General features: G+C 35.6%; 2 protein-coding genes across 2 annotated transcripts in view; both read left to right on the top strand.

Moving 5' to 3' along the window:
* The window catches only part of scfd1 (sec1 family domain containing 1), a 32138-nt gene extending 30029 nt beyond the window's left edge, over positions 1 to 2109 (top strand). Inside the window, 2 exon segments of the mRNA XM_046855812.1 lie at positions 1408 to 1476; positions 1902 to 2109. Coding sequence (XP_046711768.1) covers positions 1408 to 1476; positions 1902 to 1925 — 93 coding nt within the window. The 3' untranslated portion in view covers positions 1926 to 2109.
* A 9541-nt stretch (positions 2110 to 11650) lies between these two features.
* coch (coagulation factor C homolog, cochlin (Limulus polyphemus)) lies at positions 11651 to 18397 on the top strand. Its single transcript, XM_046855263.1, has 12 exons — positions 11651 to 12838; positions 13150 to 13198; positions 13404 to 13445; positions 13637 to 13802; positions 14335 to 14468; positions 15561 to 15629; positions 15752 to 15805; positions 15915 to 16062; positions 16152 to 16255; positions 16375 to 16601; positions 16705 to 17221; positions 17355 to 18397. Exons 2-12 carry the CDS (start codon positions 13150 to 13152, stop codon positions 17525 to 17527), a joined length of 1683 nt encoding a protein of 560 aa, XP_046711219.1. The 5' UTR covers positions 11651 to 12838; the 3' UTR covers positions 17528 to 18397.
* Positions 18398 to 18491: the final 94 nt, after the last annotated feature.

The raw sequence follows: 18491 nt of genomic DNA, 5'->3' as shown, positions 1-18491 counted from the left end.
CCCCCCCGCCAAAACAAAGTAACAGTCTAGAATTGTAATGGTAGGTTTAACAGAGAGAAAAATATAATAAAAAATATTGATAATAATAAATAAATTAATATTAAATATATATTAATTTGTATTTGATTGAGTGAAAAAGTATTAGATCCCCTACCAACCAGCAAGAATCCTCACCACCACACACCCAAATTAGTCTGGTACCTTTAAGAAAGAACTCCTAATATCAACTCATTATGTGTATAAAAGACACCAGTCACAGAATCAACCTCTTCCATTCAGACCTCTCCACCACCATAGGCAAGACTAAAGAGCCAACAAAGGACGTCAAAGCAGAAACATTCTGCTTTGAGGCTGTTTCTCTGCTAAGGGTACAGGAAGACTTCACCACATGAACAGGGCCATGCACTGTAGAATTTTGGATGGGAACCTCCTGGCCTCAGCCAGAAAACTGAAGATGGGTGGTGGATGGGTCTTTCAGCATGACAATAACCCAAAACCAAGACAACAATCTGACAGTCTTGTAGCCCATTCCAGCATTGTTTAGGTCACAATCTTGTCCCTGATGCCCTTTGACTGCTCTTTGGTCTTTCCCATGATTGTGAGAAGGTTTGAATGGAAGAGGTTGATTCTGTCTTTTACAAACGTCTCAAGCTGATAATAGGAGTTCTTTCTTAAAGGTACAGGACTCATTTGTAGGAGTCAGAATTCTTGCTAATTTGATACAGGATCAAATACTTATTTCACTTGATCAAATACAAATTAATTTATAACCTTTCTTTAACGTTTCTTCAATATTCTGTCGCTCTCAGTTAAAATAAACCTACCATAAATATTCTAGACTGTTCATTACTTTGTAAGGGAGGAAACTCAAAATCATAAGGCATCAAATAATTTCCCCCACTGTTAATTCTCCTGCATGGAAGGCAAAGTAGATATAAAATAAATAATGGGTCTCTGACTTAGTAGTTAAAGTGACAATTGTTGTCTCATCAGATAAAAAATAATTATTGAAGGGCTCGACTTTAACATTATCTCTACCCTTGTGGTTTAATTAAACCCCAATTTGTTTTAGGGTCATGACGTTCTTGTTTTTAGGCAAAAGGAGTTTGGGCCCTTTTGAGGTCATCAGTTAGAACAGGTGTAGATTTGTCTATTCAGGGATGTCATGTTTCCAGAGGCTGTCTCTTCATAGTTGTATTTTAGACACCATAACCAATTCATCTATATAATTCAAAGTAATGTATATTAATGACAAATAGTAAAACAATTAAAAGATTTTGGGAGCCCATCCTGCAAACACTTATTTACACTATGCTTAATCCAAAAGTGTTATTTTAGCTTTGTGTGGTGTTCCAGAGAAACATGACTCATTTAGTGCTGATGATGGAATAATGATTTACTTTGCAGACCAAGCAGGGGAAAAAGGTGATTTATGGCTGCAGTGAACTGTTTAGTGCAGTGCAGTTCCTGAAACAGGTATTATTCTATTTTGTTTGTGCTAATTTTGGTTCTGTCCTAATCATGCTATTTCCAACACAGGGAAACTTTTGAATGAAGAAAACACCTCTGATATATTGTTTCTCCAAAGGGACACACTGACAAAGATGCTATGTTTAACTTTTTTCTAAGAGACAGTTATATAAAGCTTTTCCTTATTATGTAGCACTTTTGGGTCCAGACAGTTCAAGCGATTGGGATTAAGAAGTGAAATAGGTCTTTTATACCTGACAATATCAAATTTAATAACTCATCTGTGTCTGTAATATATTTAGAACAATATACAACCCTTTTCACACTTCCAAATTCACACTGTATTTGTACACTGTATGTAGTGTTTGAACACTATATACAGTTTATATATTTGAGTTTACTTAAAGACTTTATGTACTTTATTTCCACAGCTGTCTCAACTTGGGCAGAAGTAGGTCTAACCTTGGAAAACCAGTTTTTCCTGCTTTCAAATTGACTGTCAATTCCTCTTTATTTCTACATCATTGTCCTTCTAACAACTAAATTGCTAATGTTCAATATACTTTGTAATGTTTAGCATACGGTTATTTAATTAAATGATTAATACCACTGTCAATAAAGTTTGAATCTTTCACAACATAGACAGCCTGACAATGCATTTCATGTGAATTTAATATGCCATGAAGCTGATAATCATACAACAGATTTAGCAGATTAAAGGGGTTAGTGACCTAACAGCTTAGTGGTTAACTGTCTATAGACTGAAAAGTTAGTGAGCAATGATGTGCTTTGAGTGGAAACATCCCAGAATTGGCAGTGACTAGAGACATTCCAGGCACAATCTTCAATAGGTTTGGAAAATTAAGTATTCATTAGAAACCTGTATACTCACATTCATCATTTTTAACTTGTCATTTATGAGACATGTGCAGTGTGTAAACACAACAAGGTGGGGAACCTAATTTGAGCTCTTTAATTTATTGCCCTTAGCACTATTTTATATTTAAAATGGATTCTTTTGTTCAGCCATCCTGAACAAAAACTACTACATCTTGCAGTGCCATGCATTGCCCTAATATATGTATATTTAAAAAATATATTTTTTCTATTAAATAAATTATCAAAACATGTTTCATTTTCAAACATTTATTGTTGGTTTAAAATTCCTTCCAGGGAGCAAAAAAGCAAGCAGCAGGGCATAATGCAGTGCTAAAATTAAAGCAATTGTTTACAATTGTGCCAACAAGTAACAGGGATTAACAAGGAATCAAAAAATATCAATCATAATGTAACAAAACTGTAACATTGCAACATTACAAATTATTTTCACATTTTTAAAGCAACATTGCATGGTACAGTATTATTGATTGATGGCATGGTTGCATGGTACAGTAATCAATTTGCACTTTCTCCTGATCTGAAATGCTGCATTTGAGTGATTGTCCCAAACTAAAGTCAAAAATGTTGAAATAATGTCACTCCCAAAACTCATGTACAAGTAAAAAAAAAAAATTGAAAATTGTGTATATATATATATATATATATATATATATATATATATATATATATATATATATATATATATATATATAATTTCATTAAATATTCTGAGGTAAAAATCTGATGTACAAAAGTACTTAACTGCTTCTAAAAAAAACTAACATTTGTCATGTGATGTCATTTCCTGTTTGGTTGTTATTCTAGTTGCTGGTTCTGTATGAGAAAAGGAGAGTTTCAAATCAAATCAAATCAAATTTTATTTGTCACATACACATACATACAGGGTACGACATGCAGTGAAATGCTTTAACATACATACAAGTTTGCGCTTGCTGCTTTTCATTACTTCCTCAAGGAAGAATCATAAAGGCAATGCCTTAAGTTTATTTACATCACATTAGAAGTGCTAAAAAAAGATCTTTTGAAGAAAAGAAAAAAGATTTTTGATAAGCTGAAACGGTTGTTTGCTATTGTATACAAGCTAAGCTATGCTAATAGCCGTTGTAGCTGCTACTACAGAGAGGACAGCAATGTAAATGTATGTTACAGTCACTTATAATGGCATGTTTATCAACACATTGGCTCTAAATATTGTCATATCATTTTACTAAAGTGTTACAGTAAATGATCAACCTTACTACGACTCTGTCTTCATTCTTTTTCGTCTTCATTCTTCTTGTTCTTTCGGCTGCTCCCGTTAGGGTCCGCCACAGCGGATCATCTGTCGCCATATTTTCCTGTCCTCTACATCTGCCTCTTTCAAATTAACCACGAGCATGTCCTCCCTCACCACTCCTATTTTTCTCTTTCCTGTTGACTCCATCCTCAGCATTCTCCTACCGATATACCACATGTCCAAATCCTCTGCACATGTCCAAATCACATGTTCGAACGTCCTACTTGGGCGGTCCCTCTAATAAACTCGTTAATACTGTCCATCCTCGTCACTCCCAATGAAAATCTCATCTTCAACTCTGCCACCTCCAGCTCCACCTTATTTTTTGAAGTCAATAGCAGGTCTCACCACAGTCTTTAAACTTTCCCTGTCACTGATACACTTCTATCACAAATCACTTCTGCCACTCTTCTCTACCCACTACACCCTGCCTGCACTATTTTCTTCTCTAACACACTCTCCATCACTTTGCACTGTTGATCCCATGGACTTAAATCCATCCACCTTCTCCACCTCTTCTCACTGCAACCACACCACTCCACTGCCCTCCCTCTCACTCACACTCTGTTCTACTCCTACTGACTTTTATTCCCCTTCTCTCCAGCGTGTACCTTCACCAGGCTCTTCTCAACCTGCTCCCCACTCTCACCACAAATCACAATATCATCCGCAAACATCATAGTCCATGGAGACTGCTGTCTGAACTCGTCCATCAACCTGTTCATCAACACTGCAACCTGGAAATGCTTCAGAGCCGATCCTTGATGCAGTCCAACCTCTACCTTGAACCAGGCTGTCGTTCCTACTGCACACTTCACTGCTGTCACACTGTCCTCATTCATGTCCTGCACCAGGCATTCTATCACCTTCCAAAATTCTTTAAAAAAAAAAAAAAAAAACAGTTTTGTTAAAAACTCCACTGCCATCTCTCCTAAACATCTCCATGCTTCTACTGGTATGTCATCTGGTCCTACCGACTTTTCACTCTTCATCCTCTTAATCACTGCTCTCACTTCCTCCTTACTAATCCTATCCACATCCTGCTTCACCATCTCCACATCATCCAACCTTCTCTCTCTCTCTCTCTATCGTTTTTCTCATTTACCAGCTGCTTAAAATACTCCTCAACACACTTAAAATCGTCTCAACACACTCTCCTCATTAGTCAACACATTTCCATCTGCATCCTTCGATGCTCTAACTTGCAGCACATCCTTCCCAGCTCGGTTCCACTGCCTGGCCAATCGCTACAAACAATTCTGTCCTCATTGGCTATGGTTTAACGTGGTGTTTAGTCAGAGTTTAAACTCACTGCTCGAGAACACTACAGTATCAATGTTGAGTTGAATAGTCCTGTGAGCAAATTCTGCAAACCCGATTCCAAAAAAGTTGGGACACTGTACAAATTGTGAAAAGGAATGCAATAATTTACAAATCTAAAAAAAAAAAGCTATATCTAAACATGATCGAGAAGCGCAGGCAGTTTCTCTGGGCCAAGGCTCATTTTAAAATGGACTGTGGCAAAGTGGAAAACTGTTCTGTGGTCAGACAAATCAAAATTTTAAGTTATTTTTGGAAAACTGGGACGCCATGTCATCCGGACTAAAGAAGATAAGGACAATCCAAGTTGTTATCAGCGCTCAGTTTAGAAGTCTGCATCTCTGATGGTATGGGGTTGCATGAGTGCGTGTGGCATGGGCAGCTTACACATCTGGAAAGGCACTATCAATGCTGAAAGGTATATCCAAGTTTTAGAACAACATATGCTCCCATGCAGACGTCGTCTCTTTCAGGGAAGACCTTGCATTTTCCAACATGACAATGCCAGACCAAATACTGCATCAGTTACAACATCATGGCTGCGTAGAAGAAGGATCCGGGTACTGAAATGGCCATCCTGCAGTCCAGATCTTCCAGAAAACATTTGGCGCATCATAAATAGGAAGATGCGACAAAGAAGACCTAAGTCAGATGAGCAACTAAAAGCCTGTATTAGACAAGAATGGGACAACATTCCTATTCCTAAAGTTGAGCAACTTGTCTCCTCAGTCCCCAGATTTTTGTAGACTTTTATAAAAAGAAGAGGGGATGCCACACAGTGGTAAACATGGCCTTATCCCAACTTTTTTGAGATGTGTTGATGCCATGAAATTTAAAATCAACTTATTTTTCCCTTAAAATTATACATTTTCTCAGTTTAAACATTTGATACGTCATCTATGTTGTATTCTGTATAAAATATTGAAATTTTAAATTTTCACATTATTGCATTCTGTTTTTATTCACAATTTGTACTGTGTCCCAACTTTTTTGGAATCGGGTTTGTTCATTAACTATGTGACATTGGTTTCAAATAGTAACTAATTCCATAACTCAGCATCAGGTATCTCTTATATTAATGCATATGTATCTTACATAGATAGTTTTTCCATGTTTTTCCATATACTTTATATATACTATACTATATACTATAAACTATATACTATATATATATCAAGCAACCAATAGAACTATAAATATGTTCATATATGTTCACTTATATTAGTATCACTTTTATATATGTTCATATAACAGATTTCCGTATGGAAAGAAAGATAATGATCATTCTTTGAAGAAATGAACAGTAGGCTTCAAATCCTTCAGCACTCCATACCTAAACCCTATTGAGCTGATTTGAGATGAACTGGACTGAAAGGTAAAACCAAAGCAACCTACAAGTGCAATACTTTCATGGGAACTTCTGCTGTGGTGTTTGGAAGAACTTTCCAAACAATATTTGATTTCCATTGTAGAAACAAGTCTGTTCATCCATTATATATGCAAAAGGTTGCTACTTTGCAGATTACATTTTGTTAAACAATAACTGACAAATCAATAATTTGTTTTAATGTTCAATTCTTTATTTGTATTATGCTTCCATACTTTCAGATTACATTGAGACATTAAACTGTGTAAATAAATAAAAAATGGAGGTGTTCTAAAACAGTGGTTCTTTTGACCAGTAGTGTATGCATTTTATAAAGCTACTTTGTGACAATGTTCATTGTTAAAATAGCTCTAAAACTTATCTGCTCAAACAGCTGCTTAAACAGTTCTATTTAGCCATGATCGAGTCTGTCCTGTGCACTTCAATAACTGTCTGGTTTGGCACAGCTACAAAATCAGACATCAGTGGACTACAGAGGACAGTTCAAAAAGCTAAGTATTATTGTTGCTCCCTTGCCAGCTCTTCAAGAACTATATACATCCACCTTCTCGGATCGCAAGACCTTACAGAGGATAGCTAGGACGGCTGAGAAGATCATCTGAGTCTCTCTCCCCTTTATTATGCACATTTACACCTCACGCTGCATCCACAAAGCCAACAGCATTGTGGACGACCCCACACACACTCTTCACACTCCTGCCATAAGGAAAACGGTTCCGAAGCATTCGGGCCGCCACATCCAGACTGTGCAACAGTTTTTTCCCGCAAGCCATCAGGGTCCTTGTACAGTTCTCCTGTTACCGAACTGTACAACCTAAACTTAACACACACTCATTATTCATCTCAATCCATTCCAACATCATTTATTTATTATTATTTATACTTGACCACATTACACTGTTTACCTGCTGTTTTTGCACCTTTTGACTGCTGCTACTGCTCTTTTTTGCACTGCATTGTGTCTGTTTATATTTACTCCCACTTATAAATGTTTACAGTTCTCCTCGCACAGTACTGTATAATCAAAGTATACAGTAAGTTTACTGGTCGGCGCTATCTTTGGTTTTGTGTCTTGTCTTGTCTTGTGTTGTCTGTCTGCACTGTCTGTGTGTACTGTTTTTCCTCTGCACTGTTTGCACTAGGTTGCACTCGATGCGCTTTACTTGTATTACTTGTGTATTTACACTTCTGTTGTGTTGTAGCTCTATGTTGTTTAGTGTAGCACCAGGATTCTGGAGGAATGTTGTCTCGTTTTTACTGTGTACTGTGTACCACTGTGTATAGTAGAAATTACAATAAAAGCCTCTTGACTTGACTTGACATACCTCTACTCAAAGATTAAAGATAAATAGTAGCAGTAACTGAGTATCATAATTCTGTAGTAATGTGGTAAAGTGAAAGGGTGTAGAGCAGATGTAACATTTGAAGGTTTTCCAACAGACAACCTATAATCTTGTTGGCTTTTATCTCAGAAGACTTGGTGGACGGTGATCATACAAATTAAAGCAGTTACTATCTAGCAGTATCACCAAAATATAACAGACTCAGCATGGTATGCCACAGATAGCCAAGCTCATAGTATTCACCCTTTAGACAAGTTGCCCATGGCAAAGAGACTTTAGCCTTTTCTTTTTTAATTTACTTAAACTCTTGCCCAACACCCTACTGTTTTGCCTTCTTTCCCTACACTACTTTTTATGCTTCTGACAGTAGCAATCCATTTCAGCTTAATCTTCATGGATAGCCTACCTTTTTTACATCATAGACAGGAAAAATGTCCTTTTGCCTTTTTCTTCAATTATTCGACTGTTAATTAATCTCAACTTGAAATGTGCTAAGTCTAGATAAATTGGTGGATATGTTTTTAGGTCTTATGCTAGAAGATAAGATCTTTTTTGGCTGTACAAATGACAAATAAATCAGCATATACTACAAAGAAAAATGCTGACACAAAGGATTTTGTTTTCAAGCATAGCTTGGCTTTGTCATAACTGCCGACTGTTTTTTCTCCTTGTTCTGAGCTGGACTATCTCTACTGGACTGTTACGTGGTATGGTCTGATTTTGAAAGTCTGATAACTACTCTGAATTTAATATAATATAAGCAAATATAATAATTTGAAAAAAGTCCTAGATAAATGAAATTCTGCAGTTAGCTTAACATTTATATATAGATATAAATATAAATATAGAAAATATCAAATTAAACCAAGCCAATGTCTGTGCCATTCAGGCTTTACATCATTATCATTTTATTAACCTTTTTTTCCCCAATAATGGCCACATAAATTCCATAGGTGTCTCATATCCAGACATTCAGTTGCCACTCCCAAGCATGATTGACCACAGTATAACAAGGGTAGGATTTTATTTTTCAGCATTGTCATGTCATTCAACATATTTTGATCTCTTTTTGGGACACCACTGTACTCAATAGGTATCACCTTTCTATTGGCAAAGAACAATTGCAGTCATCTTCTTGTGGTCTGCCTAGGGCTACCAAGCACACCCACTCAGTGGTATACTGGTTAGATTCTTTGCTATGTCAGCATGTTTGCACAATCCTTTCATTTATATTGGCTTGTGCTTCAAGTTCCGGAAGGATCGCTAGGCTCTGCTTTGCTGCTTGAGGCCCAGTACAGCTCAAAGCACTTATCCCCAATGCACAACCTGAAAATGTGCAGCTTATTCATTTGGAATACTTTATAAATGTAGTACAGAACAATAAATTAAAATGCCAATAGCTGAGCCCGAGGTTGGCAAATATTAAAGCCATTTGAAAGACTATGAGACTTAATGTTTCACTTTTTCTATTTGCATCACAGCAATGAAAATTTAGAAATTTAGAGAGAATCTATTCGGTGATTTATAATAATTACTGATATTTGGTCATCTTCCTGTTCTGTGCAACAATTACATTATCTTACATAGGTTTTTCCATGAAATGTGGCTTGTCTTATAATCTAAAGAAAAAAAAATTTATATTAAACAGATGGCTTATTAAAGTTAAGACTATGCTGCCTATTCTGCTCCAAATTGCACAGAACATGAAGATTACCAAATATCAATCATTATTATAAATTATGATAATTATATCTTTAGCAGATCACATTTTTTTAATTGAACCAAAAGCCCCTTCCAGCAATACAATCATGACCTCACAGATACTCTTGTAGCCGAAGGAGCAACTTACCATACTTACCATAAGAATGGAGGTTTTCATAGGTTATTTTATGTGTCTACATACTTTTGCCCACAATATATATCTGTGCATCAATATCCACGTATTTTTATATTTGTCCAACTATTAAAAAAACATATATTAATTTAATATAAAGGCAGAAACAACTTGTGCAGACAATGGTGTGATGATTTTATTTATAGTCATGTGACTGCTGAGAGGTTACACAATTCAGCAGTTACACAATCAAAATTAACATTTAAAAACATGATCAAATTTAACATTAGCATTACAATTTTAATAAAAACCAACAAATAAAACATTATACATTGAAATGTCTATTGTACTTTTTAATACTAACACCTTAGACGTTGGTGTTTTGGATAGTGTGTAACTATGGTCATTAATATGTATTTCTTGGACCGGTTTTTGTTCATGTAGCTGTTTCTCCCAAATTTGAGCATGCCACTTCTCACCCACTAGCCAGCTCTCTACTCCTTACTCTATACTGGCAGGCACATGCTTCTTCTGAGACATGTGAAGCCAATCCCTGCATCTTTTTAAAATGCTGAAGATGCAGCTTTGCAAGGCAAGAGTCAGAAGAAAGATCCCAAACATAAGTTCATTAATATAACCCTATGATTTGCTCTGTAGCCAGACCTACTGTCTAAACTATGCTATTATAAAATCTTCATTAATACGTTCTGTCCAAACCAATTTTGAAAGAATTCAACAGTACTCTGGTATTAGTTTTTTAATTTTTTAATTTGTACAAACATATGTGGGCTCCAAAGTGTATTAGATAGCCAGAGCTAATATTTGCATAGGTGAAGATGGTTACCTAAAAAGTGTTGGACAGCTGATGCATTTATATGAAATAAATTAATTGTTCATGAATTCCATAGTAGTAAGCAGTGACTCAGGCACAAAACCTCACATTGTGTAACACATTGTGTGACTTTTGCTAATTCAGAAGCAGATGTGTCATGTATCACCTTAAACTTATACTCTCATTTGCTCAAAGTCTTTAAGTTCCTTCAACTTGATAGGAGTTTATCCATACTATGTCATACTATGTTAACACTAAATATGGATTACCTTTAATTATGCCCTACTTGCAATTTAATTATGATATTCACTACCCCGATGGGTTTTTGTTTGTTTCTTAAACTTTTAATGAATATTAAATGGATTCAAATTAAAATGGAATATCTAAATAAATGTTAAATATTTTGAATCATTTTTGCTAATAATGGTTAATTAAAACTGTTAAAGGTGTTAAAAATAATAATTTACCTGAGTTTTAATGCAATTTCAGTCTACCACACAGTTTAAAGGGCTGAGCAATCTGCAGACCACCCAACACAATAATTTTGTTGTTGAGGACCACTTCAGTCTAAGAGTTTCTGTTCTATTAAATATTCATTTAATATATTTGGAAACTGGGAGAGTTCCCAGTCATCACAATAAGCAGTTGTTCTATTCAGACCACGACTAATGGATCGAGTATCTTTCTTTGAGAGGTTTTCATCTATCTCTGTGAATAAGCACTGTGTCACACACCACAATCCCATACAAATTTCCTCTGTACTTAATCAGTGCATGCCAGCAAGTTTGGAGATGCCATGGTAAACAGCAGCCTACTTTCTTTATCCCAAACTTTGTAGAGCAGTTAATCAAATTGTCTGGATTGTCCTTTCAATTATAAAGTCATGTGAAAAAGAATGCACATCCTGTTTGAATTCTATGGTTTTACATATCAGGACATAATAAAAACAATTTGGTTCTTAGTATGTCCTAGATTCAAGTAAATACAACCTTAGATAAACAATTCATGACATAATACTTATTATTATTTATTTTACAAAGATAATCGCAAAATTTAGAAGCTATGTGTGAAAAACTTGTAGAACCACCTATAGAAACAATAACTTTAAGTAATCATGTTCTATATCAGTAGTGGACAGTAATGAAGTAAATGTCATTTGTTACTGTACTGTACTGTAGCTTTCTCACATTATAGCCATAATAAGTAATAGTACTTTAGATTCGTAAGTAAATTTGAAAGCAAATACTTTTGCACTTTTACTCGAGTGAAAGTTTAAAGGGAGCTCTTGCACTGTTACTGGAGAAATATTGGATTAATATTTTATCTCTACTCAACTACATGGTTTGTGTACTTTGTCCACCACTGTGTTATATGACTTCATCAATCTATAATATCATTGTGGAGGAATATTGGCCAGTTCATTGAGTTTGCGGGCATTTGTTTATGAACAGCTCTCTTCGGCTGAGCTGAAGGAATAACTATACTATAACTGTACTATAGTCCAAAGGACATTGTTTTATAAGTCTTGTGATTTGTTCAGATACAACCTTGCAAACTTAGTCTGTGCTGAAATGTTCTTATTAGAGTGAAAAGGATTTCACTTCCAAATAAACCATAATTGTTCAGTGTTTTTCTAATTGTACTGTCATGAACTATTACCAATTGACATTCTAACTGAGGCCTGTAGAGTCTGAGATGTAACTCTGTTTTTTGCACTTTCTCTGAGCATTGCACATTGGGGTGAATTTTCTGGGAGTCTACTCCTGGAATGATTGGTAATTGTCTTGAATGTTTTGTCCTTGATTTATTAGTAGCACCTAGCTACAACTTAGTCTCTCAAATCCTATGGAAGCAGTTAGGGTGTACTTAGTTTTTCACACAGGGTTTCTCTATTTTTTTCTCTATTATAAATTATACAGACTTTTGCATTTAATAACAGAATAGTTCAAACAAGGAAACATTCAATCAAGGAAACATCACACAATTATTGGGAGCTTAAAAAACCTTCTTCCTGAAAATTAATAAAGCAATTACTAAAACACAAACAGGGCAAAAAACCCTAGAGAACCACTATCCCTAGAGGTATTAATCAGTATTAATACTGATTAATACCTAAAATGGTCCTTCACTGAGTTCCTATTTGTTTTCTCACTTCTCATACTAAGACGCAGCTCAAGGGAAGTTTGCTGCGATCATACCGGCCTTAACGCTGTATTTTCTTGTGTGGAAAAGGCCCGGGATTCGGTATATTAATTAAGTGTACACTGGAGCTGAATGGTCCGCCTCTCGTGACATCACCAAGAATATACCAAGGCTTTCAGTGAGATTATTTAAGGGACTTAAGCGACCCTAAAATTTCAAACACTGCGGGAATATCACCTAAAAAAGGATTACATTTTTTTGCTTCTTACTGAAGCTTCTGAGACTGGAAGCCTAAGAAAACAGCACCCACACACCTGAGCTGTCTTAACCTAAGGTTTGTCTAATCCATTCGCTTTAGCAGCAGAGATCATTTATATCACAGTATGTGTTCTTCTCTGTGTCTACTGGGGGATTAAGAGCATATTTCGAACAAGTCGGTAGTAATGGATGTGTCTGGTAATGACGATTCTCCTGTAATATCTAATCTCGATGTTATTTCAGATGTTACAGTTTAATTATAAATATCCTTTGTGGAATATTTCTTTAAGATCTTCAACGTGAATATGTTGTTAAATTAATTTGATCTGATACACTGCAATGTAATAAGAGCTTGTGTGAATAATCTCTTGCTGTTTGTCTCTGCAGATGTCTTCGGTAACTATGTCAGTTAGGTTTGCATTTCTTCATGTCTTAGGTAGGCTAAGTATTGATTATAATTATTAGGATTGTGTACAAAATACACCTTATTATGATACAAAGTTTTATCGTCTTGTGTAACGTCTTCTTGTAACTGTGTTCATACTATGTTATTTCTATGCATGCTGATATATAATTATTTGTTTGTATTTTTTAAGCTTTTTTTTTTATATATGTGGTACATTTTTATTTATTTGTCACAGGCATTCTGTCTCTGACCCCCATCACCTTTGGAGCTGACTTAGGTGAAATATTTGTATGATCAATAATTGTTTAAAATCCAAATTGAAAAAAAAAAAAAAAAATATATATATATATATATATATATATATATATATATATATATATACACAATACAACGAATCTATCATGACTTAATTCCGTGTATTTTGATTGTGGTTTTTACATGCAACATGCTTCGGTGTTTGTTCTTTAGTTGCGGTGCCTATTGGATGCGGCACGCGCGCGGCGGACTTGACGGACTCTCCGGACTCGCGCGCGCTGCTGCTGTGTCCCGCGAACTGCACGCTGTGGAAACTGTCAGTGTTCGGCTCTGTGATTTACGCCTCCATCTCAAGTATCTGCGGTGCCGCTCTGCACAGGTATCCACATTAAAGTGTATTAAACCATTAAATCAAATGAAACATTTAAATGGATACATAGTTGGACTCATAATTTACATTGGGGCTATCCTATATATGAAGTCTATTAGCATATGTAAACAATTTGTACACTCAAAAATATAGATTTTATTTAAAAACAAACAAACAACCAAACAAATCCTTTATTATATGGAAACGTGTGGTTATTGTTGCATGATCCGCATGTGGACAACAGGTGGTATTTGCTTTAATACAATAAACAAATCCAACATAAGGAAACAACACTTACGGTACAATTTTTTTATTCTTCCTAAGAGAAAATCAATTTTTCACGAACCCTCCAGGTCGTGCAGTAACTTGTCGATGGTCCAACTTTATTCACTTAGCAAACACTCTATATCAGTGCCTTTTTTAACCATACGTGGGAATCCAAACTGTTTAATTGTTCTGTAGTCATTTCGGTTTTAGTTTATCATAAAAACAGGTAAAAATGTTTCATTTGAAAACGCAACCATCCCTCTGAATGTTACAGTGGGATTATAGGTTCCTCGGGAGGAGCTGTGGAGATTCAGAAACTGGCCGGCAGGAGTCACTATCTCAGCACTTACGCACACGGCATCCAGACTCAGTCGCTGTCAAGCTGGAGTGCATCATTCACTGTAGCCAGTAGGTCACGATATTTTCACGATATCTGCTCTCTGAACGCGCCCTAAAAAACACTCTATTTTTTTTAATACATGTATTAAAAACAGGACAGGCTTGTTAATATTGGATCATATTAGTTGTCAAATAAAATTACAGTATATCTTAAATCAACTTATACATCCTATTTTTAAACTTCAGTACAAAATCAGAACATCAGAACTTCCTATAAAAAGTTTCCCTTTTCCACTTTTATAGAACATTTTCCTTTATTTAAGATTTTCTTTTTTTATATATTTATTTCTTAAACAAAGGCACTTTCAGAACATTATGTAACCAGTTTTTTTTTTTGCCACTTGTTATAAAAAAGGTTTATATATTTTCCTCCTCACTTTATTTACATTTCTAATGTTACAAAGTAATAAAGTTTAAAGTTGCTTTTGGTTATAGTTACATTTCTAATGTTTTTTCTGTCTAGTTATCATTCTGTCCATCCATCCATCTATCTATAGCATTAGTCTCCTGTTTCCCTTGGCAAAAATCCTTACAAATTCATCCATGTCCAAATTGTTATGGATTTCTTATGCTCATGCTGGTATTTTCTGGGTTATTTTTCCATTGGCTAAAATATAAAATAAAACTTCGAATCTGTTGGCAAGACGCAAAATTGGGTGTGCGACCCTAATTGAAACCACGTTTAAAACTTAGATCATGACATTATGAACCACAGTTTCCCAGGCCTGGTCCTGGAGCACCTGGCACAGTGCACAGTTAAGCAAGAATAACCATATTTATAAGCAATTTAAGAATATTTTCCAAATTAACCTCTCTTTGGAATGTCTTATATGCGCTATAATTTTGAATATAGGTATAGAGAATATACTTTGTCTTTAAATAAGAACAGACATTTGGGTCCCAATCTAAGAAAATTGGGATATTCTCAAACGCTACCTTCTCAATTAAAAAAATAGCACCTTCAGGCACAGTTTCATATTATTGTAGTGTCCATACATCACATATACATATGGAAATTATTTAAACATTTGACCAAGATGGAAAGATCACTCTCCCACATGTATTAAAGAAGGTCAGAATAGTTTCTTTCTTTACTCTCAGGAACATTTGCCTTGCCTATGGAAGTGTCTAGTCAAACCATCACTGCTGACATTCCAGCATCTGGAGTAGGTAGGTGTTCAATTTTTTTTCAATGTAGTGTGTATATATATATATATATATATACATATACATACATACATACATATATATGCATGTCATACCTAACTAAACACGTTTTGATCTTCTTGCAGCAAAGAAAGCTGCCAAAAAAAGCCAGAAGAAACCTCAAGCAGCAGAAAATAGAGGTGCATTCGCATATTGCCAAACACAGTCCAAATACCAGTTCTAAGGGAGCAATTTGTCCTTTTTTTTAAATGATTTATGCTTAAGCTATTCTATACTGCCTTGTTCCAGATTGTCTTGTAGATATAGCTCTGATTCTGGACAGCAGCTATCATATAGGACATCGGCGTTTCAACCTACAGAAGAACTTAATTGGTAGACTAGCCGCAATGCTGAAGGTAGGACCAGATGGACCACATGTGGGAGTGGTGCAAGCCAGGTCTGTATCAGGTCTTTCTGTTTTGTTTGGAATAAACCTCTTTAACAAATATCAAAAGCTTCACATTTTTTTCACATTTATATTTTCAGTGAGACACCAAGAATTGAGTTCTACCTGGGCAACTATAGCATGCCCAAAGATGTGATTTTTGCCCTCAAAGAGGTATCTTATGGTGGGGGAAACACTAATACAGGTACAGGTACTTTGAACACATGATGTAATGCCTTGTCATATGAACAGACATTTTAATCAAACCTTATGATTCCATCAAACATGTTGTCTCTTTGCTCCACAATTTGATACCCTGTGCAGGCAAAGCGATACTCCATACAGTAAGACATTTTTTCAATCCTGACTTTGGAATGCGAAAAGGTCATCCACGGATTATTGTAGCATTTGTTGATGGATGGCCCTCAGACAACCTGGAGGATGCAGCAGTAATGGCTAGAGAATCTGGAATTAACTTGTTTATAGTGAATGTAGCCAAACCTATCCCAGAAGAGATGGGAATGGTGAGGGATCAAGACTTCATGAAGAAGGTAGGTTTCTCATAGACAAATAACATTGAAATACATTCTCTATATTCTTTTGGAAGAAAATAGTGTAAAAGATGGTTATTGAGTAATAAATATTGCCTTACAGGCAGGATGTAAAGACAATGGATTTTTCTCAATGACCATTCCAAGTTGGTTCAGCACAAGTAAGTTTGTGAAGCCTCTGGCTCAGAAGCTCTGCTCTGTTGACCAGTTACTCTGCAGCAAGACATGCTATAACTCTGTTAATCTGGGCTTTCTGATTGATGGATCCAGCAGTGTGGGAGATGCAAACTTCAAACTAGTTCTTAGTTTCCTAAGCTCTATTGCACGCAACTTTGACATTTCTGACATTGGCTCACGTATTGGAGCTGTGCAGTTCACGTATGACCAGAGATTGGAGTTTGGCTTCAGTGATTATACAAAAAAAGATGAAGCCTTGAAAGCCCTCCAGAACATCCCATACCTAAGTGGTGGTACTGCCACTGGAGATGCCATCACTTATTCTATGGAGCATTTATTCCAGCCCCGTACCATGGGTACAGGCAAGAAGTTCCTAATCATTGTTACAGATGGCCAGTCCTATGATGATGTTAGAGGGCCAGCTATAGCTGCTCAAAGGCAAGGTAAATAAAAAAATCCTGATATAAAATCAGGTTGTTTGACAGTAAAATTAAGTAGATTAAATACAAATTGAAGGCAAATTATAGAACTGTCCTGAGATGACTGTGTTAACCACTAAACCCTTTCCTGTTACAGGGATCACAGTGTTCACTGTGGGTGTAGCTTGGGCTCCAATGGAAGACCTGAAAGCCATGGCATCGGAGCCCAAAGAGACACACACATTCTTTACTCGCGAGTTCAGTGGCCTTGAGCAGTTTGAGCAGCCCATTGTCCGGGCAATCTGCAGGGATTTTACAGAGTTCAATTAGTGGGGGAAAAGTTATGGATAAGTAAAAACTAAAAAAAAAAAGAAAGCAAAAAAGAGAAAGTTGGTTGAAAACAAATAAAAAAAAATACAATGTTTTGGTTTAGCTTTTACTAGGGGTCATTTCCTCACCTATCAGAGCAGAAATAATTGTATCTCTCCCTTTTTTCCTTTTCCTTTATTATATTGGTTTGTCTTAAAAAGAGTCTGCATGGTTGGTGCGTTAGAAATGAGATTGAACAAAGGGCTCACTTATGTTGAGACTGTGTAACTTTATATAAGACTCATATAGCAGATATTATTACCAGAAACACATTCTGATTTCCGGTGTTTCCGTAGACAAAAATAGGCGAGGAAAAAAAAAAAAATAGTGCGTCTATCACCGACAACTCTAGAGAGATAAAATGTCCACACCTATGATAAAAAAACAGCAGGTTTGACAAGTCTGCCCTCTTGTGCTTGTCGATGGAACTATAGAATACCTGAGAGAAGTTCCAAATTAAAGGCCAAACCATAACATCGCCTATGGTATATCACACCATGCACATAAACAAGCACTGTAATGCAGTTTTTTGCTCAGTTACATTTTCATAATCATATTAGATAATAGTCAAATTTATTCCTCATTGTTCAAAATTTGCTCACCAATTTTGAGTGATAGATTTTAATTATACATACTAACATGTTCTGGTCAGACAAATACTTTGTTTCCAAAATTATGCTTAATGCACAATTATGCTCTTAACATGTCTTTCTTATATACATATAAATATGCATGCTTATGTGCCTTGAAAACTGAGAAGCAACAGCAGAGTGATTGTACATTTCTGTTTAATTTATTTCTTTCTTCTCAATAAAGGACAAGGTATTTTTACAAGATAGTGAATTGTGCATTTGTTTAAATGTGTGGAGTCAGTTAATTCAAAGATTATTTCTTTACCAGTCCATGTGGTTACAAAAAACTTAAG

The sequence above is a fragment of the Silurus meridionalis genome, chromosome 8, assembly GCF_014805685.1.
Source record: "Silurus meridionalis isolate SWU-2019-XX chromosome 8, ASM1480568v1, whole genome shotgun sequence".
Taxonomy (NCBI): Eukaryota; Metazoa; Chordata; class Actinopteri; order Siluriformes; family Siluridae; genus Silurus; species Silurus meridionalis.
Note: the sequence above shows the minus strand (reverse complement) of the source record. Positions and strands in the feature narration are given on the sequence as shown.

What these genes read in the sequence shown, in the direction of transcription:
- coch (XM_046855263.1), top strand. Translation starts at nt 13,150, where the DNA reads ATGTCTTCGGTAACTATGTCAGTTAGGTTTGCATTTCTTCATGTCTTA. An exon ending in TGCATCATTCACTGTAGCCA is followed by an intron (nt 14,469 to 15,560) that starts GTAGGTCACGAT and finishes CTTTACTCTCAG; the next exon opens with GAACATTTGCCTTGCCTATG. An exon ending in TCAAGCAGCAGAAAATAGAG is followed by an intron (nt 15,806 to 15,914) that starts GTGCATTCGCAT and finishes GCCTTGTTCCAG; the next exon opens with ATTGTCTTGTAGATATAGCT.